The sequence below is a fragment of the Cibotium barometz genome, chromosome 53, assembly GCF_041138505.1.
Source record: "Cibotium barometz isolate CiBa-2024 chromosome 53, ASM4113850v1, whole genome shotgun sequence".
Lineage (NCBI taxonomy): Eukaryota > Viridiplantae > Streptophyta > Polypodiopsida > Cyatheales > Cibotiaceae > Cibotium > Cibotium barometz.
The window spans coordinates 28,593,786-28,619,208 of NC_141098.1; the positions used below are offsets into that span (position 1 = coordinate 28,593,786).

General features: G+C 44.4%; 2 protein-coding genes across 2 annotated transcripts; one reads left to right on the forward strand and one right to left on the reverse strand.

Moving 5' to 3' along the window:
* Positions 1 to 1,584: 1,584 nt before the first annotated feature.
* LOC147608490 (pentatricopeptide repeat-containing protein At2g03380, mitochondrial-like) lies at positions 1,585 to 5,088 on the reverse strand. The gene has a single exon (XM_086789352.1). It carries the CDS (start codon positions 4,875 to 4,877, stop codon positions 1,917 to 1,919), a length of 2,961 nt encoding a protein of 986 aa, XP_086645478.1. The 5' UTR covers positions 4,878 to 5,088; the 3' UTR covers positions 1,585 to 1,916.
* Positions 5,089 to 22,105: 17,017 nt separating this feature from the next.
* On the forward strand, positions 22,106 to 25,406 carry LOC147608491 (uncharacterized). The gene is made up of 2 exons (XM_086789008.1): positions 22,106 to 25,156; positions 25,321 to 25,406. The coding sequence occupies exon 1, from the start codon at positions 22,106 to 22,108 to the stop codon at positions 24,221 to 24,223; it is 2,118 nt and encodes a 705-aa protein (XP_086645134.1). The 3' UTR covers positions 24,224 to 25,156; positions 25,321 to 25,406.
* The last annotated feature ends 17 nt before the right edge of the window (positions 25,407 to 25,423 follow it).

Genomic DNA, 25,423 nt, shown 5'->3' on the forward strand with positions numbered 1-25,423 from the left:
ATTCTCTCCCAGGTAGATTCTTCTCACCTTTTCACAGGTTCTCACATTTACAGATTCTCTTTTATAGCCTCTAGCCAAGGGCTTGTCCTTCCCACACACACCCTATTCACTTGTATATTTCAACACCTCCCCTCAAGTGAATAATCCTAGAACACTTGGACCCTATACCAAGTTTCCCTCTTACTTGATAGTCCGTACTTGATAGTCTGCGACTAGTGCCTAGCACACCTCCCCTCAAGTGAACAATCCTAGCACACCTGGACCCTATACCAAGTTTCCCTCTTACTTGATAGTCCGCGACCAGTGCCTCAAGTCCCTAAACTCATAGTCCTTGACACTCTCTCTCTCTATGTGTCCAAGGCTACTATAAGTGCTCACACATACATCTACCACATGGCCTACATCATCGGTGGCTCAAAGGTGGTTTTACTCTGTTGGGCCATGACCTTGACTAAAGTGCTCACACATACATCTACCACATGGCCTACATCATCGGTGGCTCAAAGGTGGTTTTACTGTGTTGGGGCAGGTTACATTGGGTTGTGGGGTTTCTCTCTCTCTCTCTCTTAGAGATTTTCACATGGCTCCTCACTCTTTGGAGCCTCGCATCTTCTCTTGTCTTCAGTCTTCTTGTCGTGGGCAGCTTCTCTTCACGCATCCGTGTCTTCCTCTTCTTTCAGTCTTCTTGTTGTGGCAGCTTCTCTTCTCGTGTCCATGTCTTCCTTCAATGCTTCCTCTAGCTTTTCTTCTTGGTGTGGATCTTCCTCTTGGAAAGAGATCTTCTTCTTCTTTCATGGCTGGGGCCATGAGCTTGTTTGTCAGTTCTTGCTCCATGTGAGCAACATGTTTAAATGTTTTGTTGACAGTTCTTTTGGGTTTTTGATGTTTATCTTGTGTCATTATGCAATGTAAACCCAAATCTATGTGGGAGGTCTTACCTCTTGCCTTATTTTGGACAAGGGCAGTGTCTAATCCCATTTTTACAAAATGTAACGTGCCCAATACATAATGCATATAGCATTCATTCTTATGCACATTTCCAAATGCAACTCTGGTTGTGAATAATCTTGAATTTGAGTGTGATTTACAGGCATTAACCAAGGGTTAAATGCAAAATGATGATTACCATAAATTTATCAGCATAATTTTACCAGAAATTAAATCAAGGGTAACCAATTTGTACGGAATGGTTGGAGTATCAAACCATCTCTGAATTGCAATATGAAGCTATAGGGATCTATATCAGATACCTAATGGTTAATTTGAACCCTCAATTGCACCAAAATACAGTGATTAGTATTGATTAATCATTGATTAGCAAATTAATCCTCTATTTTGTATGCAAAAAACAGAGTATGCGAGGAGCCCAGATCTGAGGCCTTAGAGTTCAAATGAGCTCAAATCCTTTCAAGGCCATCAATAGCAATTAGTCTAGTAGAGGACTAAGCCAGGAAACACAAGATTTGACCAAACATTGAATGCTTAATCTCTGTTTTACCAAAGTCACCTGTGCAGATTTGATGAAGAGCTTGGATCTCACTGTAGACTTGATCAAATCAAATTCTGACTTCACCAGCTTGTAGAGCATGCTTGAAAACTCCTGGGGCTAAGAGAAATTAGACCCACTACAAGTGGAGAAGACAAAATCTCATTTTTTTCTCAGAAAAAACGGCACTTGCAAATTTGCAAAAATCGGGAGCTGTGGCCCCGGCGGTTTGAGAATTTGGAGTGATATTACTCACACTATTATGGCTACCTAGGCCAGAATCCAGGGATCTTTGAGGGTTGCGGAGAGGAAGCGTGGCCAGTTTATGAGAGACTGGGACATTGGTATCGCTTTTCTTGTTTTTAAAAAACATCACGACCTTATGCCTTCATCTTGACACAAACAATATCTTCAGAAAAATGTCATGAAACTAAAGCAAGCACAGTTCTTCCATTCCCTGTCCAAGTCTTTCTTCCATCCTCCCATGTGCCTGTTTCACCCTCAAGGCCTTGACCCTCTTTGCAGCATCGTACATGCCAGCATCTGCATAGATGTTGGACATCAAGATAAAGGGTGAAGGATCTCTGTCTCCCAATCTCCATGCATGCTCGAATGCCCATCTTCCAAGCTCTACATTTCCCCACTTACGACAAGCATCTAATACGGTACACCACACGACAAGGTTAGGCTGCAGAGGCATCTTCTCTATCATCACCACAGCCTCATCTAGTCGGCCTGCACGACCAAGAAGATCCACCATGCAAGTGTGGTGCTTGATGGTTGGAGTTATGCCATAATCTTTACTCATAGCCTGAAAGCATTTTTCGCCCATGTCCACCAGACCCAAGTGAGAGCATACATTGAGAACATTGAGAAACAAAACTTCGTCTGGCTGTATGCCATCTGACCCCATTTTTTTCAACAAGCCAAAGACAACTTCAAACTTTGCTTGACGGGCATATCCTCTTATCAATGCATCCCACATCCTAACATGCCTTGGAGTCATAGTATTGAACAGCTCCTGAGCATCAACCATATTCCCACATTTACTGTACATTTCAATGAGAATGGTTGTTAAATTGGCTTCACCAGAAACCAGTCCAGCACCAACACCGCAGATTTGCGCATGGATTCTTTTCCCAATGTCTAGGGATGCCGTGTTGCCACAAGCTTTCAGAATGCTCAAAAACAACACATTAGTTGGTGGCAGACCTTGTTCTTGCATTCGTGCAAAAAACTTGAAGGCCTTTTTGCTTTCTCCTTGCTCAGCATAGCCCAAAATGACTGAATTCCATGAGATAATATCTGTGGACACCCCCAGCAGCTGCATCTGTTGAAATAAAAACAAAGCTTCTTCACTGAAGCCATGGCTTGCATACCCTGCAATCATTGCATTCCATGACACCACATCTTGAGCCAGTAGGTTCTTGAAGACCTTTCGAGCATCTATGAGGGAGCCACATTTTCCATACATATCAACCAAAGTACTGCCAATAACACCATCCCTTTCAAATCCCCGTCTAACTAAGTCAGCGTGCATTTCTCGGCCACTGTCTATGGCTCCTATGCTTCCACAGGCTTTTAAGCTGCAAGCAAGCATGACAGAATCTGGAGACACACCTTCCAATTGTAAACGTTCCAGACACTTCAGTGCTTCCTCACCAAACCCATGTTCCACATAGCCTGCAATTAGAGCAGTCCACAAGACTGCATCTTGCGCTAATAAATTGTTGAATACTTGCTGTGCTTCTGCTAGTGAACCACATTTGGCATACATATCCACCAATGTGCTTCCAATAAAAGAATCCCTTTCAAATCCTTTCTTTGCAATCTCAACATGTAGTTCTCGGCCCCTGCCAAAAGCATCTATGCTACAACAAGCTTTCAAGGTGCAAGCAAACAAGAGAGCGCACGGGCACATACCATCCACTTGCATCTGTTCAAAACATGCTAATGCTTCTTCACCAAACCCATATTCAGCATATCCAGCAATAAGTGCAGTCCAGCAGACCAAATCTCGGACAGGAAGTTCATCAAATACTTTACGTGCTTCTGCAAGTGAACTGCATTTGGCATACATACCCACTAAAGTGCTGCCTACGTAATGATCATCTTCACACCCTTTCTTGACAAGCTCAATGTGTATCTCTTGGCCCCTATCTTTGGCTCCCATGGTGCCACAAGCTTTCAAACTGCAAAGATATGAAGAAGCATCTGGTGACACACCATCCTCCTGCATTCGATTTGAGAAGTTCAGCACTTCCTCAGAGAACCCATTCTCAGCATATCCTGCCATTAATGCATTCCATGATAATGTATCTCGGTCTGGCAGCTCGTTAAACAGCTCACAAGCTTCTGCAAGTGCCCCACATTTAGCATACATATCCATTAGTGTGCTGCAAACAATGGCATCTCTTTCCATCCCCTTCTTAATGACTTCGGAATGTAAATTTTGGCCCCTCTCTATGGTTCCTTTGCTGCCACAAGCCTTCAAGCTGCAAGTATATGTAATATAATCAGGACAAACACCTTGGAGTTGCATCTGTTCTATACAATCCAGTGCTTCTCTGCTTAGTCCATGTTCAGTGTACCCTGCCATTAATGCATTCCACGAAACAACATCCCGAACCAAAAGTTTACCAAACACTTCCTGTGACTCCAAGGGTGCACCACATTTGGCGTACATGCCCACCAAAGTGTTGCCAAGGAAAGGATCTCTCTCAAGTCCCCTCTTGGAAATCTCAGTGTGTAATTCCTTGCCTCTTTCCACGCATTTCTGTCTCGCACAAGCTTTGAGGAGTGCCATAAATGTATACTCACTGGGATGCACACAATAATCTTGCATTTTTTGAAACAAAATGAATGCATGCCATAAATCTCCACATTCAATAAACCCTTGAATGAGAGAAGTCCAAGAATACTCATTGCAATGAGCCGACCTACAGACAGCCTGCTGGGCATCCAGAGCACTTCCACATTCCACAAACATTGGGACAATGTAGTTGATGACCCTTCTGTGATTTTCCAGGCCCTGGTTACATGTGTGCACGTGCACATGCTTTGCATGTGCCAGGCTTTTGGCTTTACTGCACTTCTGCAAAATGCATAGCAAGGAGTCGATGGGAGGCGGCTGGTCCTTACTTGCAAAAGCATCAAATGCTTCCTCTATGCTGGACATTTCCGAGTATCTGTCATTGTTGTGTTGATGGTGAGCTGATGATCCATCCCTAGGTGATAAAGACATGTATGTAGCCATGCCATTCATTTCAGACCTTTCTAGCCCCATTGAGGCCAGGGCTTCGGGTCCACAAATAATGCAGCCTTTGAACCCCTTACATTCCCAATCCTTACTCTGCAGGAAGTGTGGGGCTTCTGTCCACAACGAATGCATGGTAAACGTATGCTTGCTTCCTTGGGGTTGTTCGAAGTTTTCGAGGGTTAATTTGATTAGTTACATGCATTAAACCTGTGGTTTTCTTAATCCTTCAGAATTTGATTAGTTCTAAAACGAATTTCAAGCGATCATGGGGCACTTACTTTGCCTCTCGCGACAGTTTTCCATATACAAGCACGTTGAAGAAACGACTGTGTGTGTGTGTGTGTGAGAGAGAGAGAGAGAGAGAGAGAGAGAGCGCGTGTGTGCGCGAGAGAGAGAGAGTGCGTGTGTGAGAGCGAGCGTGCGTGCGTGCGTGTTTGTTAGAGAGAGATCTGATTTTTTTATTTTTGAGGAAAGACGTGGGAAGGATTAAGGGTGTCGTTTTAACCACCTGGTTGTTGTCCCTACTTTTGCAAAAAAGATTGTTTACTAATTAATTAGAAGTATTTTTTTCGATAGATTATGAAACTTTATATTACACAGTTATGCTCGACTTAACTTCTTGTGAGGACTTACAGATTCCCGAGCTCGTATTTCTTTTCAAGCTCCACTAGATAGTTAGTGCTAGCTTCTTCTCCTCCGAATCCCTCTCCTTGTTATCATTGCATGGAGCTCCATGTACACTCGCAACAAGGACTCTCACTCCTCTCACTCTTGCTCACTTTCACACAATAAACAAGAGACACATGCACCAAGAATCCTATAGCCTCTCTCTCTCACACAAGACTAGAACACAAGAGAGTAAACAAGCAAGACTTAATTGGCACAAAGAGGGATTGTGTCTTAGATTATGAGAAAAAGTCACTTATATATAACTAGCCCTTATTCACACTTGGGCGTCCAAAAACTTATTATAAGTTTGGTCATAAGTCAATTTTTCTCATAAAATGAAATTTTACACTATCGTTCATGACAATTATTATAAGTAATCTCTCATATATAGAGAAGAGATGTTGAATTAACCCAAAATGGAGTTAACATTCCCCCTACCTAATATAGATTCCGTCCTGTGCATCTTCAGATATGGAGCATGCAGTTTTCGATTAGTTTTGCAATGGTTAGCATAGCTTCCAGCAACCCCTTAGGGTCTAGAGGCTAGTAGGGAAATCAAAAGTTGGGAAAGAAGAAGAAGAAGATTTAGTATCTCTCTGTTTGTTATCCTCCCCCTTCTTGGCTTCTAGGCTTTCTTGAGCTAAGGAAAAGATTGGCCTAAAACAAGGGGTAGGTGTATTCTTCCTTTGTTCTTCTCCCTCTTCATCTCGTGAGGTGACGGTGGTTTTATAGAGATAAATGTGTTATGTACATCATGTATATCATCTCTTTAGAAAAATAGTGTCGACTATATGAGTTGGTGCTATGACTGCGCCATACTCTAGTAATTCAAATATGGATATCAAGTTAGATCCGGACGTTCGTAAAGCCCTGCACCGATCCCAACCTAGTCCCTTCAAGGGTGAAGGGGAACAGTTAGGAGAAGTAGTGGAAAAATGGATCGAGGCAATGGAAGAGTATTTTGATGTAACCGGTTATAACGAGAAGAGCAAGATGGCTCTCGCCAGATTGAAAATTGTGGAAACGGCCAGGGTCGCATGGAGGAACCATTGCGAGACAAACCGTCTCGACCGAAATACCCAGACCTGGTCAGATCTTAAAGCTTACTTCAGGAAGAGGTTCTGTCCTCCGGGCTTCTTGGAAACCAAAATGAATGAGTTCTTGGAACTGAAGCAAAATAGCCGGACGATTGAAGAATACCATCAGGCATTTTCCCTTCTCCTCAAATATTCTCCACCTTTGGATGAAGAGCAGCTGATGGCCAGATTCATTCGAGGGATGAACGAGCCATTGGACACCTAAATCAAGGAGCTGCCTGTAGCTAACCACTAGCTAATAATAAACTCTCCCAATTGCCACAGACAAATTAGATATTAATTGTCTACCTACTTTCAAATTCTGATGGTTCACCCCAGTCCAAAATGAGTCCTCCAATGTCAACTAGCCTCAAAACCTTGCATCAGAACCTTTCTAAATCAAGGAGCTGCCCGTAGCTAACCACTAGCTGATAATAAACTCTCCCAATTGCCACAAACAAATCAGATATTAACTGTCTACCTGCTTTCAAATTCGTGTCATCAAAAAAAGGCAACTCTAATAGGCTCTCCACCTGACACTCGTCCACAGCATCAAACAAACATGTAGGCTCTCCACCTGACACTCGTCCACAGCATCAAACAAACATGTAGGCTCTCCACCTGACACTCGTCCACAGCATCAAACAAACATGTAGGCTCCACATCGGCATCCCCAAACGAAGTAGTCCTCATCTCAGACTGTTGTAGAATTTCCAGCATACTAGGGACCTCCTGCCCCTCTATAATAGATTCACCAGCATACTAGGGACCTCCTGCCCCTCTATAATAGATTCACCATCTGGGCATTCCTTCTCCACTTTACAGGCATCTACCATCTCCAACTCGGGGTCCCCGGTCATACAAATTGCATTCACTTCAACCTCACAAACACACAGTTCCACAGCCTTTGCATCTTCTGTTACAACGCTTATACAGGGATCTAGAACATGTACATTGCTCCTAGTAGGACACATATTAAACAAATCAAATGTTACAGTGCTTATATAGGGATCTACAACCTGTACACTTCTCCTAACAGGACACGTATTAAACAAATCAAATGTACCGACTTCACCTAGTGCTTTCCTAGGCTGCCTCTCTCCTAGCTCTTGCATTTTTTCTCTTCTGAATAGCACAAGAAAGCTATAACCATCCATTCTCCTAGGGTAAATACACTAAGGAGACATAACTGATCTATACTCACTTGAAACTACCCTTTGCTTCTCAACCATCTTTTTCTCTTCTGAATAGCACAGGAAAGCTATAACCATCCATTCTCCTAGGGTAAATACACTAAGGAGACATAACTGATCTATCCTCACTTGAAACTACCCTTTGCTTCTCAACCATCTTTTATCGTTTTCAATTCCTCTCTAGCTATCCTCAAGGCCTCTTCAAAGCTTTCAGGTCTCTTCAGCTCCACTTTCTCCTTCAGATCAACATGTAGAGACTGGATAAACATGCCTTTCTTAAGTAAAGCAAGCGGATGCTCTATTCCCAACAAGGAAGCATCCCATCTTACCCACAGGTCCTCAAAGTGGTCCACAAATCTGGTAAACACATCTAACAGATTATGCCTTAGCTTTTGAATTTCTTGCCACAAAGCATCTGGGGATTCACCCTATTTATACTGCTACATCAAGGCCCCTTTGATGTCTTCATATGCCTGACCTTTATTAGACCGAGCTCTCCAAGTCTGAAACCACCTTTTGGCATCTCCCTTCAACTTATCCTCATCTCTATCCTTCCCAAAAATTGAATGCTGCCAACTCCATTCCCTCCAAAAATTCCTCTGGATCCTCTCCTGCAAGCCCATGGAACACTGGGTACATCATCATGCCTACCATCTGTCCTATTGAAATCTCTCAAACCTCCAAACGAGCTGAAGGGTGCTTCAAAGCCCTCCTTAGTGGGGGCACCAAAATAATGATGTGTCCGGGAGAACCTACCTCTATAGCCTTGTCCAAAGCACACCAGCATGAGGAGGAAACTATCACCAACACCACAACACTGGTAGACAACACCAAAACAAGGCACCAGTACACCCAGCTAATGTCCCCTGATCCTCAGCTAACACAATTGAACACTTCAACACCCTCCCAACCTCCCTGTCTGGCCCAGCTACCTACTTTAGCTGTCCTCCCAGGTCAATGACCTATAAAAACACCTCTAATGTTCAAACTTCAAGCCTGTCCTAACCATAGCTGATATCCAACTGACCAAAATCCCCTCCAGCTGCCCACAGAACTGGTTGTAAATTGCCTCCGAAGTTAGTTGTGACTCAGGATCACTTCCCTTCAAACTCAAACAAGCCAAATCAAGGGCCCTACACCATCAGCCGACTATTCTGATGCTAAGTTCACAGAATTGACCCTGTACCTTCCCTTTTGATTCTGAGTTAGAACTAACTCAGTAGTAGATCACTAGTTCAAACTAACAAATACTGACTTTCTATCACCATGAACTCAATCAAACACACTAGCCACATCTAGAATATCAAAACAAAAGACTTTGAATCCACTCATAATAGATACAATACAAAAACCTTTGTCTTCATCAAATAGACAAGAAACACAACTATGTCTCAACAGTCCTGAGACATGGGCACAAATAGAAGAAAGAAGAACCAAAATACTCAAGGATTCCCCATAGGCAATCACCCGACAACTTCATAGATTTACTTTCAAATAGCTACATTCAAGAAGAAATGATCTAGGTCAAGTATCTAACAGAGATGCTTCTCAGAGAACCTAGGGGACTCAGAGAACCTAGGGGACTCAACACCTAGCTAATTCTCTAGACTTCTGCACTCCCTCTACTCTAAACCAATCAACTTCTCTCACCCTCCTGCACTGGCCTCTTCTTTGCAAAGCTTTAGCAACTACAGGTACTCTAGCCGCACAACCATCAGCAAAATCAAACAAAACTTGCAGCATCACTTGACTGCAATGACTCTGGTGGTCTCTCACCTCGCGCACTATTAACCACACACAATCAATCGCAATTCTCCCTCTTCTAGCCCTGTCGCCACCTTAATTCCTTATGGAACAATTGCGTCGCACGTCTCCTCAATCACCCACAATGTTTCTATTTTCATCTCGCGCACATGCGCAAATCCACCTAGACACGCAACATCCATATTTTTTCTAAGGTTTCAAACCATAATCTACTATTTATTTTTTGTTGGGGGTTTGGGGTAGGCACATCCTTTGAGCTCTCTTGTACACAAGAAATCCTATCAAATGTGTGCGACTACATCGCACACATTAAGCACCTCGATTTGCATTGCGAAGAAAAGGAAAATTTGAGTGACAAGCACTTAATGGACCGTTTCCTCTTGGGCTTGCACAATCCAAGGCTTCACGACCACATGTTGGTCAAGGACCCCTCCACCTTTGATCAAGCCTGCAAATGGGCGATCTTTCTCGATGACAACATGCACAAAAGCCATTCCACGCAATTGGTCATTGAGCCAATGACAACCCCAAGCTCATTTATAACATTACCTTCCTCTCCTCCCGGGCACCATGCATTACTGGTGGCACCACCCCTAGCTCACCACTCACATAGTGCCATCACAACCTTCTCCAGTGCCTATCGTTCCATTCCAACCATTGCCTCTCAAGGAAAACCCCATTGATCATGGCAAGATTCAAACCAAGTCCATTGATAAACCCATGGAGCCCATGCGCTTTGTCACACCTGAGGCTCCCATAACACATCATCTCCCTTTGTCGGTGCCTCACATGGACCATAAGCCAATTGTGCACACTATAGGTGCACCTGTGAAAACCACCTCTTCATTGTTTCTTCTACCAGGGACCCCATAGAGTGGCTAAATGCCCTCAAAAGCAATGCTGCCTGCCAAGTCACACCACAATTTCATGGCTGTGGAATCAACCATTACTTCAATCATTACCCCTTGCAATCAGTTCCTCTCTCCATAATCAAAGGCATGCCATCCCTCAACGTGTTGAGCATTCAACATGGGAAGATCTCCACTGTCCCATTGAATGTAGTCATATGGTTACATGCCAAACTCAAGAAGGCCAATAAACCCAAGTAGTCCAACACCTTAGCTACTGAATGTGCCCCCTCCAAAAAGAAACAACGCTCTAACCACATTGGCCAAGGTGAAGATCAAATTAGCATTCGTACTGGCTCAACAAAGACCACATCATCCTCCTCCGAGAGTGATCATGCCAAAATGCCACGCCCCCATGCAACACCCCAAAAACTCACTAAACAACAAAAACAACTGGTCGCATATCTCAATCCCATCCTCAAGAAGTAACGTCTTCAGGAGGCCCAAGCACTGGTCGAGCACATGACCAGGATCAACTTGAACCACCACCCGTTTTTGTGACCTTCGACCCATTACCCAAGTGCGCATAGTCCCCCATACTTAATGTCTAGGACAAGAACCTGAACTTCCACCAATAGGTAAGACAGTAGCCCCAGCTTATGCTCATAGTTGAGGAAGATCCGTTCACCAACATGATGCTGACAAATGAAGATCTTGCCCCACCTGTGCCTCCTAATCCTCTAGTGCCTATTGCCCAGGCAGCCAAGCCCAAATCCCATGTTCACATCAAACAAAATGCACACAATGACACAGAGTCCGACAAAGACTCACGAGGTGCCCACACAAAATTTGGTGAGGTATTTTACCCTGCTGCTCTACGACACCCAAATCTAGACCTCCACCCCTGTCAAATAAGGACCACATTGAACTTCCATATACCATTGCTGGTCTACCTTATGAACAAGGCCCTGCACATGAGGAAGCTCCTCATCAATGTGCGACCTTGCTGGCCTCTCAGCCTTCCTTTCCTCCCAAATCCAAATGCACATTGGAACCTTGTTAAAAGGAAATCCACATTTATGGTGGAATAACCTTAGGGATTGGATGAAACAAAAACTACATTCCTCTGTGGAGGAGAGAGCTAACTCAGATTCCTCGGACGAATCTGAGCCCCATCATCCTGAACTACTCCTCCATCAGCCCAACCCACGACCCAAAGGCGCACCAACAATTCGAGTAAATGCGTTGGGCCACTACTTTGAAGGTGATGCAACCAACACAGCCCTACCCATTTCCTACAACAGACATGTGGTCAAAGGCATACTAGATGGGGGTGCTAGCGTAAGCATCCTCACAAGAATGTGCTGGGAAAACTCAGGCCATGACCCCACCACATTGCTAATAAAGCATGTAGACGGGACATCTGCACGACCCCTTGGCCTAGCGCATGACCTCAAGATTAGAGTCAGTGACTTGACCTTCAAACTCACCTTTGTAGTCATGGACTATCGTAATGGTGTCTATGACAGCATCCTGGGAAGACCCTTCATGCGACAAACACGATTGATCCATGATTGGGACACAAATCATGTCTACCTTTGCAAAGGGAATCAAATGCTCAAGAAGTGAATTTGCATACCTAGCACACCACATCCCATGGTTAGAGGTCCCTTCGCCCCCGAAGATTATGTGACCACCACCAAGACCAACGATCTCTTTGTTTGTGATGCATCACATCAAACCCTTGATGACACGTGGGTGCCATACACAGTCACTTCTATCAATGATGATGACATCGAGACCACGACTGGATGAAAGTCCTTGCTACACTTGATACCCTCCCATATCGCAAACTCAGCACACGCAATTTGTGCTTCCAACCAGCTAGTACCTTCATGAACCCTACAAGGGCCTTGCCTCGCTTAACACCCTAAGTGTAAGCGTAGCTCCCCAGCATGAAATGACCACCCTTTGGGTCTAGCTAGATTTCCCCTTTGGCAGAAATATTCAAAGAAAACGTGCATTGCTATCTCCCACAGCTAGCCATAATCTTTTGCCATGGGAAACATGGGTTTCCCTAGGTAAACCATCTCTTCACATTGCCCAGGCCAAAATTCAATTACCTAGTGGACAACATGGGAAGTGCATCGATTCTCTACCCGCACCAACTGCTTCCACACAAAGGGTACTCTCTCACCCCCAACAATAGCTGGCAAGTCTTCCACCGACCTCGAACTTACACCAAAACTAAGCCCATCAAGAATATGGATTGGAATCATCCCGATTGAGAAAGGTCTACAACGGTGGCAAGCCCACATCTATCCTATGGTCCACACCATCTCATATTCTTGGAGGCATGGAAAACTCTTGGAAAACCCACACTTACATAAGAAAACACTTGCATTCAAATTTTACATGAAATGTGTTTAATGAGTGTTGGGTATTTCATTCCTAAAATTTCTATAGAAAATAACCACTTGGAGTGTAGATTTCATGTCATAGATGTAGGAGCACTCCAAGGCCGAATTATCATTAGAAAAGAGTGGATTGATGCCACTCATTGCCAAATCAATTGGCGCAAAGAAACGACCACCATGACAGTTAACGGCAAACAAGCCATCATCCTCTTGTGTCCCTAAGAGGACATTATACACACACCCTCGCCCTTGACTGCCCTTCCCCCTTACGTCGTCCCACTGGCAATCTCCCCTGTTCCCACACCCCATGCCTCACCAAGGTCGGTCGAAAGGGAAGTGTCAATACCCTCCAGCAATGACACTCAAGCGTCAACAATCCCCCTCACCTCTACATCCTTGACCACCCACACTTCAAGCACCCCCACCTCTTTCCTTTATCATGACAACCAATGGTGGGTGCCCAAGAATATTCTTGCAGCTCAAGGATTCTTACATGAAAACCAATGGTGGGGGTGCCCAAGAATCTTCTTGCAGCTCAAGGATTCTACGATGGCTACACAGAACTCTGGATCCCAAAACGACCATCTCCCGAAACCCAAGCACACAAGAAGCAAACTAAGCCAACAAAAACCAACCACAAGCCAAAGCTTCAACATTGGCTGGTCCCCAACCACCTGCTATAAGCACAAGGCTACTATGCCTTTGGCTACCCAAGAACCCCACCTATGCTCATCCACCACAACAACTCCCTAAGAAGCTGCGAGACAAAAGGCTCCACAGCCGCAGGAGGTTAGGCAATCCCAAGCACAACGAAGCCAACAACGCTGGGTGCCTACCCATGTGCTCAAAGCTCAAGGCTTCCATGAAGATAACACACACCTATGGCTCCCAAAGCCACAATCAAGAGCATGTTCTTAGAGTCATTCTAATCATAGCTCAAAAACCTCGTCGTCTTGCGACAAAAACCAAGAAGCCTCGTCAACCACCACGGGCCTTCATTACTCAGCAATGATGGGTGCCCAAACATCTCTTAGAAGACCAAGGCTTCAATGATGGCAACTCCATCATTTGGATCCCACAACATACCCCTCAACAGTTGGCCCAAACCACACCAACCAACCCCGTACTTGCCCAATCGACCAACGGGTAAGCAAGTCCTCTCTTCACCAACTAAATCCTGCGGACTAGCCCACACCCAACCCATTGGCACTCAAAAGCTCAATTTGCCCAGCCCTTTCAAGAGTCTTGTCCCATGACACTCCACCCCACCTCTACTTCATCACCAAACCAAGGGTCCGTGCTACAAATGTCAGAGCTTATCTAACCACTCAAAGATAAACTCAAGGGTAAGCTCACAAACCTAGCCAAATGGGCTAATAAGTACAAAACCCTCTTTAGGGGTGTTGACCAATAAGTACATGTAAGTCCTGACCCACATGAGGAAAAAAAAAAGGTCTCTAAGTGATTAGAACCACAGGCACACCTTTTCCCTCGCCCATGCACAACATCTCCAATTCTCACTAGGCTCTGTCCTATGCGTACACACCGCACAAAGCCTCATCATTGACAGCCATCCAGGTACATCTCTGGATGGGGGGACCATGGTGGGTACAAGCCTGGTCAATGGTAGAACCCATCACCTCGATCTTCTTGATCACCCCCGCTTCACCCAATAATTGTGCTTCATGCCTACTCCATCCTACCCATAACTTCTTCTTATGCTCCACTTCTACGGATCCTCGCCATCAACTACCACTCCTATCAACACAAGATCCTAGTTCCATGAGGTACAATGACAGAAGAAGACAAAGCACAAAAAGAAAATGAGAGAACACCGCACCCTAATAACTCACCACCCACGAGAGCCAAGATACCCATCACGGTGTCTTGATGAAAATGCCCACCACGGTGTACATCACCATCAACATATAGCATCTCAGAGCGCAAGCAGTTTCCATGCGAGTTACCTCCTTGTCCCCCCAGAATTTCCCCCTTTTCACTTGCTTACTAACACCATTATTTTACTAACCCCATCTTAATCCCACCACTTGGATACTGGTCATTAAGTATTCCGTGCTAGTCTACTCATTCAAGTACCCTAACTCCTCTAAAGAGGATGTATAGCCGCAAAGGCAACCAAAAAGAAAAAATACCAAAAATAAAAGAGTACTACTGGGCCCATACAAGACCGCAAACTCATAAGAGCCCATACGACTAGCTAGATACTTAATCACTAGTACTCCATTAACTTCTTTCCATCTTACTAACTCCCCTACCCCCTCTCATTTCCAAAGAGATAGGAGAACCAACTAAGTGTAACACTTCTCGACCAGCGTCCCTCGACAACCTCTTATTACGAATCATGAGGGCGCGATCGAGTTTTGGAAGAGGAGTATGTTAACCACATATTGGTTAACACATTCCTACGACAACTATATCTCCACACTTACAATCAAGTCATTTAATTAAGGGAAACACCCTAAAGATACTCCCAAGTATTGAGCTTCGAAGGACAGAGAAGAGGATCTTGGTTAGTTGGCCAAACCATAAAGAAAAGCCTTGTAACTATGTTTTGGGTGCCTCGGGGCACTTACTCCCAAACGACCTAGTGGGAAAAGACTTGGAACTATAAAAGCCAATTTCTCTTGTTTGTAACTCATTCTCCCATTTGTGCAATAGAAGTGGAGTGTTCTATCTCTCCCTCTCTCTTGCAACTCTAATCTAGCACGTGTGGTGTGCTTAGGATTAGGGCTAGGGCTAGTACTAATCACTTGTTCTCTCATGCTTCCCTCTTGCTTGAGTGATTAGGCTACCATAGCGATCATCTTCCCGCGGAGATCCCACACGATCTTCGCGAGAGAGGTTGCACCACCCATTGGATTAACAACCGTCTTGGTGTGACAATGAGTGCGGGAGGATGGTGGTGACAATATGGTGGAGCTACCTTGAGCATTGCTTGAGCTCGATGGATCGGTAACTTGCCACAACACGTTAGGGTGAGCCTCATCAACCAAAAACCAAGAAGCCTCATCAACCGTGGGCCTTTATCACTCTCAGCAACAATGGGTGCCCAAACGTCTCTTAGATTCCCAAGGATTCAATGATGGCAACTCTATCATTTTGGATCCCCCGACATACCCTCAACAATTGGTCCAAACCACACCAACCAAGTCAGTTCATGTCCAATTGACGCAGTTGGTTTGGCGACCAACGGGCAAACAAGTCCCCTCTTTATCAACTAAATCCTACGAACTTGCCCACACTCAACCCCTGGGCACTCCAAAGCTCAATTCGCCTAGCCCTTTCAACCAAAGGAGCCTCATCCACAACACTCCACCATGCCTCTCACCTTTGTCACACCGAACCAAGGGGCAATGCTACAAATGTTAGAGCTTATCCAACCACTCAAAGATAAACTCAAGGGTAAGCTTCCAAATCTAGCCAAATGGGCTACTCAGTACAAAACCCTCTTTAGAGGTGCTAACCAATAAGTACATGTAAGTCCTCACCCACATGAGGACCCAAAAAAACAAAACAAAACAAAACAAAGAAAAGTCTCTAGGTGATTAGGAATATCTAGGTGATTAGGACCATGAGCACACATTTTGCCCTTGCCCATGCACAACACCTGCAATTATCACATGGCTCTATCAATGTGCACACACCGCACAAAGCCTTAGCATCAAGAACCACCCAGGTACATATCTAGATGGGGGGGACCATGGAGGGTGCAAGCCTGGTCAATGGTACAACCCATCACTTGGATCATCTTAATCACCCCCGCTTCACCCGAATAACTCTACTTCATGCTTAATCCCACCCATAACTTCTTCTTATGCTCAACACCTACGGATCCTTGCCATCAACTACCCCTCCGATCAACACAAGATCCTAGTTCCATGAGCTAAAATGATAGAAGAAAACAAACCACAAAAAGGAAAAGAGAGAACACTGAAGCGCGATAACTCAACACCCACGGGAGCTAGGATACCCATCAGGGTGTCTTCATTAAGATGGTAGAGCTTCATGTACATCACCATCAAACTACAACATCTCATAGCGCAAGCTGTTTCCATATACGAGTTACCTCCTTGTCCCTCCAAAATCCCCCTCTTGCCACTTACTTACTAAGACCATTCTTTTACTAACCCCTCCTTAATCCCATCACCTACCACATGGATACTCATCATTAAGTATTCTGTAATAGTCTACTCATTCAAGTACTCTAACTCCTCTAAAGAGGATGTCCAGCCACAAAGGCGACAAAAAAGAAAAACTACCAAAAACAAAATAAAGAGTACTACTGGGCACATACAAGAAAGCGAATTCATAAGAGCCCATCAGACTAGTTGGATTTTTGAACGCCAATACTTCACTAACTTCTTTCTATCTTACTAACTCCCCCGCACATTTCTCTTGTTTATAACTCATTCTTCCATTTGTGCAATGGAAGTGGAGTGTTCTCTCTCTCCCTCTCTCTTGCAACTCTAATCCAGTATGTGTGGTGTGCTTAGGGTTAGGATTTGGGAGTGATTAGTGCTAATCATTTGTTCTCTCATGCTTCTCTCTTGCTTCTTCTCTCCCTCTTGCTTGAGTGATTAGGCTACCATCGCGATCGTCTTCCATCGGAGATCCCACACGATCTTCACTCGAGAGAGGTTGCACCACCCGTTGGATTAGCAACTGCCTCGGTGTGACAACAAGTGCGGGAGGATGGCGATGACGAGTGGCTCTTAAGCATTTCTCAAGCTCGATGGATCGGTAACTTCCCACGACACGTTAGGGTGAGCTTAACATGTAGCAAGACATGAATGTGGCTAAAATTTGGTCATCTTTTTCCACATGGCAATGTGGACACAAAAAACTGGTTGAGAAGCGTATACACTCTTGGATGCACAGATAAATAGGTCAGTCCTGGACCTTCTACATGCTCTTGTGAGTGACTTAAGAACATGAACTTTGGTGCCTGGGCTTATCTATGTGTCTGGGCTTATTTGAGTACCCAAGTTTCTTTGTGTCTGGGCTTATTTGAGTACCCAAGTTTCTTTCCCTTGCATTTGATTTGTTCAGGTTTGATTGCAGTTGATTCTGGATGATACAACATTTATGGTAACGAGAGACGATAAGTCACAGACAGCTAGGCTAGCAAGTGGAGAGGGTATACTTCAGAGGTATGAAGGTGACTCATCCACTCTTTAGATCATTGATGAGTCAGCAATGCTCATTAAGGTCTTGAGTACCTCAAGTTCACACATTTGGTACCGTGTGAGCATCCAATCGGCATATTATGATTGCCAAGATTGGTCAAGTGGCTACAAGAATCTCTATGGAGTACGACTCATCTTGAAAAATTGTTTCCCACACCTTCATGCCATTCTCCCCATCATTGACACAACACATGCAATGGGGGTGGAGTGTGCACCAACATGTGACATGGACCCCCCAGGTGATTTGGATAGGCCTTCCACTTCCGAGTTACTACGTTATGACATTGAATAATTAAAAGCTATCCTGGACAAGATTGCACAAGGGATTCCTTCATATGATGAATCACAAATACAAGCATTGAAGATCTCTAATGATGGACTTTGCAATACAAGGGCCCCAAAGGAGATTATGTTACCAATGAAAGGCAGCATTTGGCAAAGTGCAATCCCATGTGACAGCCACACGGCTTGGTCATGGCAAGCCCATGATTAAAGGAGAGGTGATTGACAAGACAAGTGTGGCACCCATTCAACCTACCTGCCAGATAGGTGTGTTGAGGAGGAAGCATCAATGGGGATGGAATCAGATGCGCTTTGAAATGGCCGCCGTGAGTATATTGTCATCATTGTTGTACAAAGACTTTGTTGGTGGACCCAATGTATATCGACTCATGCCAAACTTGCCATGCATTGTTACCTTTGACACAGAGACTTGCTCCACAGGATGCACTAGGGGCGTTGATGGGTCGGCATGTGACAATATACGATGACTCATATGCCTATGTGCAAACGTGTCATCCTATTCATGTGGTCCCAACAATGAGTATGATGAGCGATGCTTTGTGGTTAACTCTAGCCAATGGTCAAATGATGTTTGATGTTTATGCATCAAAGCTCAGGATGGTGTTATTGTAATTTCATCTATTTTGTATATGTTATTATCAAAATATTACTTATGGTTTCTCAATATAATTTACTACGAAGGTTGAGCACATATTTTGTTTGAATACAACAACTTTTATGGCTAATCTCCCAAGATTATTTGTGCTTATGCATATGTAATGTACAAAGGATTACTTGCTTTGTTATGGGTCATATATGTATCCATGAGACATGGAGTGATAGTGTAACAATTGTTGACATGTTATCACAAAATGAGAGGCATATTATATAAAAACTATTTACACATGCCCATCTCACAAAGGTAAGTATATAAACAGCTACGTGAATTAAAAACATCACCTTTATGTGAATTGAGTATATAAACAGTTACGTGAATTAAAAACATCACATTTATGTGAGTTGAAAACATCACATTATCTTACATTTTTAATTAAAAGTATCATGAGTTTAAATGTACATTAGTTAAAAAGAAAATTAGATAAGGTGGAACAAGGTGCAAAATTTTGATTTATATTTCAAGTCAAAGGACGATTATAGAGCCAAAACTAGATTGCGCGTTCACATCTATGGTTTCAAAGGCACAACAACCAGGCTCACTGCTCCAGCATTTTCAGTAACCAACCCCGAATATTTACACGTAGTCTCACCACATCATCATTTGTGAAGCAGTCATCAATGACCAAGCTACAAAGCAAGGCAAACCAAGTTAGGGACACAGAAACCACCACAACAAGATTTGTAATATGAATGCTTACCCAACCCCTAGGCATCTTCCGAGTGAAGATGTCCTCTGCCAAGCGCTTCATTGGCATCTTGGTGTAGAAGCCATAGTTAATGGCATTGGGTTGTTGGGGCCCCTCAATGGTCACAAACTCGAAGCCTGTCGCGCCGATGGGGATGCCAACAAGGCAACAAGTGATGTCTCTGAACACTTCTTGGCCATGCTTTCCATCACCCTATACCACACTTGACCTGGGAAAAAAATGAAGTGGTATCTTGAGTGAAAAAAATGCTCACCCGCACACTTGACTTGGGACCTGGACATTGCAAGGGCTGAGATGATTTTGCCAAAGACAGAGGGCATGCTATTGATGCTGCTCGAAAACACTCCAAAAAGGAGACACCTCCTTATTTCACTCGATGGTAAAATGGTTCCTAACCCTAAACCGTTAACCACCTCAAACAACAGTTAAAATTGACGTGGGAAAAAGATGCAGGGCCTCTAATTGAAGCTTGCAAAGCTAGTTCACTCTAACTAGTTTGTGTGTGTGTGTGTGTGTGTGTGTGTGTGTGAGAGAGAGAGAGAGAGAGAGAGAGAGAGAGAGAGAGAGAGAGAGAGAGAGAGAGAGCCATCACCTCTCTTTGCACACACACAATGTTGTTATTGGCCAAATGTGTTGTCTCGTCTTCACTCTGTTGCAGGGGTGAAGGCTCTCTTCTCCTCTCTCTACCCGTAATCAATATTTCGACTCGCGTTTCATCTGCAACACCATTAGCAACAACAAAAGGAGACGGAGGGCCTGTTGTTGCTGTTGATGTTGCCCGATAAGGAGACGATGAGTTTGAAATTTGAAATATTCGAAATAAAAGTTTCTGCCATCTACCATTTGTAGGTGAAGGTGATGAGGGTCCAAGGAATGCTAAAAAAAACACCCCACGTGGAGGTGGGGTGTTAGCCCAATAAGATATATAGAGATAGAGAAGGTAGAGAGAAGACGCAGAGAGAGAGAAGGCATTAATTTTTTTCTTTTACATTTCAAAAAATGGGGAAAGGCAATAGCGCTGGGTGGATTGCATTAGAGAGAGAAGGCAGAGAGAGAAGGCATTTAAAAAAAATGGGGGAGGGCTGTCCTCAAGATTAAATCCGATGGGATGTTTAAAAGGGTGGAGGCACGGGATCGACGGGTGAGGAACTGGGTGTGGGGCTTGGGGGGTGGATGGTCATCGATCTTCGAAAATTGTAAACTCGGCCGTCGATCTTTGAAAATTGTAAACTCGACCGAGTTTGAAAACTTGGCCAGCCTAGAATGGCGGCGCCACCTAGCAAACATGGGTGACACGGTGGCGCGGGGCTGAGGGGGCGGGGATGATGTCTAATGTGCTATACATAGCCCATCATAGAACATTCATTGCATGTTGCCAAGATGCAATTGACTTTGATGATGACAACCTAGAGGGCATTGGTAAGAGCAATCTATAGCACTATAATCCCAGAAAACCCCAAGCACAGACTCCAATCTGATCCCAATTGATCTAGAAAACCCTCAGTCTGACATTAGTTCTCTGTCTACCTGATTCAGTTGATAGTCAGTTTCAGTCTACTAGGGTCAGATCTGCTACCCAGACCCTCAGATCTCTTGGTTTCTGTCTCCTGCTCACACTCCTGACCTCTCTTTGACCCCGCTGAACCTTCAGGTGACTCCTCCCTCACTCAGCTGGTCTCACTCGTAACTCAGCTAACTCTAGTTTACAAGTTTTGAAGTTCGATGGCCAATTTTCGCGCACATCCCCGCCCTTTTAGTCCCACACCACACGTGTCACCCATGTTTGCCAAGTGGCGCCACCATTCCAGGTTGGCTGAGTTTTCAAACTTGGTTAAGTTTACAATCGTGGCCGAGTGTACAAACTCAGCCGAGTTTTCAATTTTCAAAGATCGACGATCATCCACCCTCCAAGTCCCGCACCGAGTTCCTCACCCGTCGATCCCGCGCCTCCACCCTCTTAAACATCTAGCGCTACAACCCTACCCTTTTTTTAAAATGTAAAATTTCCAAAAAATTTCCTCAAATTTATTTGAAAATGGCAAAAGTGTGATACGTTTCATTACTGAACAAACACCTTCCTGTTGTAGCGCCTGGCAGATTGCATTTCATTGAGTGCATTGTTTCTCTCTTCACAACTAGAATGTATTCTTTCTTTAGAGTGTATTACTATGTCTCAAATCCATTTGCATACAAGCACACATTTCTCTCACAGTTAGCGGGTTGTAGAGCCCTATGTCCCTTTGCCTTTGGGCAGTAACCCTTGCCGTTCTTCTTTTCCTAACTGAAATCCTAATTGGGTGGCCTCATATACATTAAGGAATGTCACGACATCAAGGGACCTCTAAACAAGATGATGGGTCTAAACAAGGGCGAGGGGAATGAGTGATGCACATAGGATTTTGAAAACATCCGTAGCATTTTTCTATGGAACAAATCCATGGAGACAGAGGGAACATTAGCATGCTCAAATGAAATGACGACCTTGCAATGGATACACCAACTTATGACCGGAAAATGTTATGTTAGCCCCTTATCCTGTTCCAGGAATGGCCGTCTTAAACCCCGTTGCGTCTTGCAATCGCCCTCAACCACACTTCCCTTTCGGCTGCTTTTGTTCACCTGTAGCAGTGCGGGGGATTCTCGTCGTACCAGCTGCAGCTGTTGCACATGTGAGATCATCGGAGCACCAAGTAGGAGATGAGCTCTCAGAGTCACAAATTGCGAAGGAAAACAGTATTGGGTCTTCGCCAAACACAGTCAATAGTATTGGGTCTTTACCAACCACAGCCTATCGAACTGCAAACAAGCAGGAGGTTTGGCGCAGAGCAGGATTGGGTATATCTGTCAAAGAAGGTAGGGCAAAGCAGGTTACTCTACAAGACCATTTTATCAATGTTGAAGAGATCAAGGCGGCCTTGGAAGAGACTTCAAGTGCAGAGGAGCTTGATGAGGCGATGCTAGCTTGGAAAGGTAAGCTCTCATTCAGGCTTATGAATACTGTACTTAGTGGAGAAAGAGACTGGCAACGTGCACTGGCCCTCCATGACTGGATGATTGAGAAAGGGGGCTACAGACCCTGCATCTATGGTTATAACATCATGCTTAGAAATGTCTTGAGAGAACACAAATGGGTCCTTGCAGAGGGTCTCTACAAAGAAATGATCAACTTTAATGTCTCCCCAGATAAGTACACCTTTGCAACCCTAATCAGTCAATTTGGCAAAGCTGGTAAATTGGAAGATGCCCTCTTTTGGCTTGAACAAATGGAGAATGCTGGCATCACACCTGATCTCATTACGTTCAGTACTCTCATAGACCTTGCCGGCAAGCGTGGGAATTTCTCCAAAGCAATGGCTCTTTTCTATAGACTGAAGGCGGCTGGCATTTGTCCTGACCGTATTGTCTATAATTCCATGATCAACTTTTTTGGCAAAGCCAAATTGTTCAGAGAAGCTCGAGGCCTTTTCTCAGAGATGACTGCAAACAGGGTGGCTCCTGATACTGTAAGCTTTAGCACTCTCATAAATGTTTATGCAGAAGCTGAAAAATTCAGGGAAGCAGAATATGTTTTCTTGAGCATGAAGGCTGAAGGGTGTGCGGTTGACCTTACAACTTGTAATATGATGATCAATGTATATGGGAAGTTAGAGATGGTGAAGGAGGCAGAGCATCTATTTTGGAGCATGGATGTGATGAGGGTTGCACGGAGTGTGGTGACGTACAATACTCTTATGAATATCTATGGACTGGCTGGGCTGAAGGGCCAAGCAGTTCATCTCTTTCGCTTAATTCAGCAGCAGAGTGACTTGGAGCCAAACGTAATCACATACAACACAATGATTGCTATTTATGGGCAAGCGCTCGAGTTTGAGGCTGCTGCAAAACTTATTGTTAAAATGAAAGAAAACGGGATTGAACCGAATGCAATCACTTACTCAACCCTCCTCACAACATACGGGAAGGCGGGTAAGTTTGAGAAGGCTGTTGTTCTCTTCCAGAACCTGCGGTCCTCTGGCTTTAAAATGGATGAGATTCTCTACCAAACAATGATTATTATTTATGAGTTGTCAGGTTTGGTTGGACATGCCCAGAGGCTTCTTGAGGAGTTGAAGCAATCTCAATTTGTGTCTCGAAGTGCGGCTGTTAATATTTTGGCTAAGGCAGGGAAAGTAGAAGAGGCTTCACGGCTATTCAATAATGCTTTCAAAGATGGAGAAGTACTGGATATATCAGTCTTTAAGAGCATGATTGAGGTTTACTTTAGCAACCAGAGAGCCAAACATGCAGTGGAAGTGTATGAAAGGATGAGAGGGAAAGGATATATGCCTGACTCGGAGACCTGTGTGGTGCTGTTGTCTGCATATGGCCAGCTGAGGCTACCTCAGGAAGCTGAGAAGTTTTATAGGGACTTGCAGGCACAGGGGTGTGTCTTCGATGACAGTGTTCATCTACAGATGATGTTAGTGTATGGTAATCTAGAAAAAGTGCAAGCTGCAGAGGCATTATTTGAGGAGCTGCAGCAGCATGGAGTCATCTCAGAGTGTGACTTGTATGAAAATATGGGAAAGATTTATGAGAAGGCTGATAGATTGGATGATGCTTCTAGGCTTTTCAAATTGGCAAGACAGAAAGGATGATAGCTCAAGTGGGAAAGGTGTTTGTTTAGGACCAGGAGGTCCTGGGTTCTAAACCCCACAAGATGTGGATGGTGATCCATGCATATGCACAATCCGGTGCTTTAGTAGCTGGGGTCTCTTCTTGTGCGAGATAGCTTCTGTGGAAGAAGGACTAACTAAGCTGCAGCTGCCTCTTGTGTTAGGTGGGTGGCCAACTAAGTATGTTATCATGGAATAGTTGATTCAAACAATGTTATTCAGCCATACACATTTCACACATCAACTTATGGTTGGGATAAGTATACAGAAGAGGCTCTTACTCAATCTCAATTCCCTGCCCCCCCCAACCCCCCTCCAGGTGGCTAATTTACCAGTTGCAGAGGAGATAGCTATGATCAACATAGCTTGATCAACTAGAATTGGCTGCAAACTGAAGTTTATGTGGGATCTGAAACTGTGCTGCACAAACAGGCCTATCTAGGGCCTGCTGCACTTTGCTGCGAGTGTTTCATGTATCACTGCCTCTCGCAGGGCAGACAATGGACTTGGGTTCTGGATTGAAAGGTGCTTATATGAGCTCTGTAAAAGAGGAAAATTAATACGGATTCAACAGTGAGTTGGGTCATTTTACTTGGGTTGCACCACTTGAACCAACATACACTTGCTATAGGAGCATGGAGGAGATGTACCACTTGAGGCAACATACGCTCGCCATAGGAGGAGAGGGAACGAAGCAAAAGCAGGAGCATATGAGGATAATAAGCAGAACTGGATCAAGATGCAGGGTCATACTGAGTTATACTTGCCAAAATCAGCTGCAGTGGGAAGTTTGAAGCGGCTAGAGGTGACAGATGAAAGCCCAGGTTTTGGAGGGGCTCCTCTGGGAATGGTGGCTTAATTCATGACCAGCAGCAAGGAGGGGCCAGTCCACCTATGAAATGCCCCTCAAGCTTGGTATTAGCTCATTCTTCCCATTCCAGCAGAGCATCCCAGGACTCAGCCCAGCTGCCCCCAGCAGCCTTGCATAGTACCCGCATTTGTTATTTTTCTTTCAAAAAGCGTTAGTAGCAGCCCAAGCCGGGTAATAATCTTCTTGTTGGTTTGTTGGTTGGTGACAGGTTTTGTAGTCACAGGGAGCCATATATGTAACCGACATGTAACCACGATTATGTTTATATAAGTCATCAAATATTTAGGGACAAAAGACAGTTACTGGATGCT

What these genes read in the sequence shown, in the direction of transcription:
- LOC147608491 (XM_086789008.1), top strand. Translation starts at nt 22,106, where the DNA reads ATGTTAGCCCCTTATCCTGTTCCAGGAATGGCCGTCTTAAACCCCGTT.
- LOC147608490 (XM_086789352.1), bottom strand. Translation starts at nt 4,877, where the DNA reads ATGCATTCGTTGTGGACAGAAGCCCCACACTTCCTGCAGAGTAAGGAT.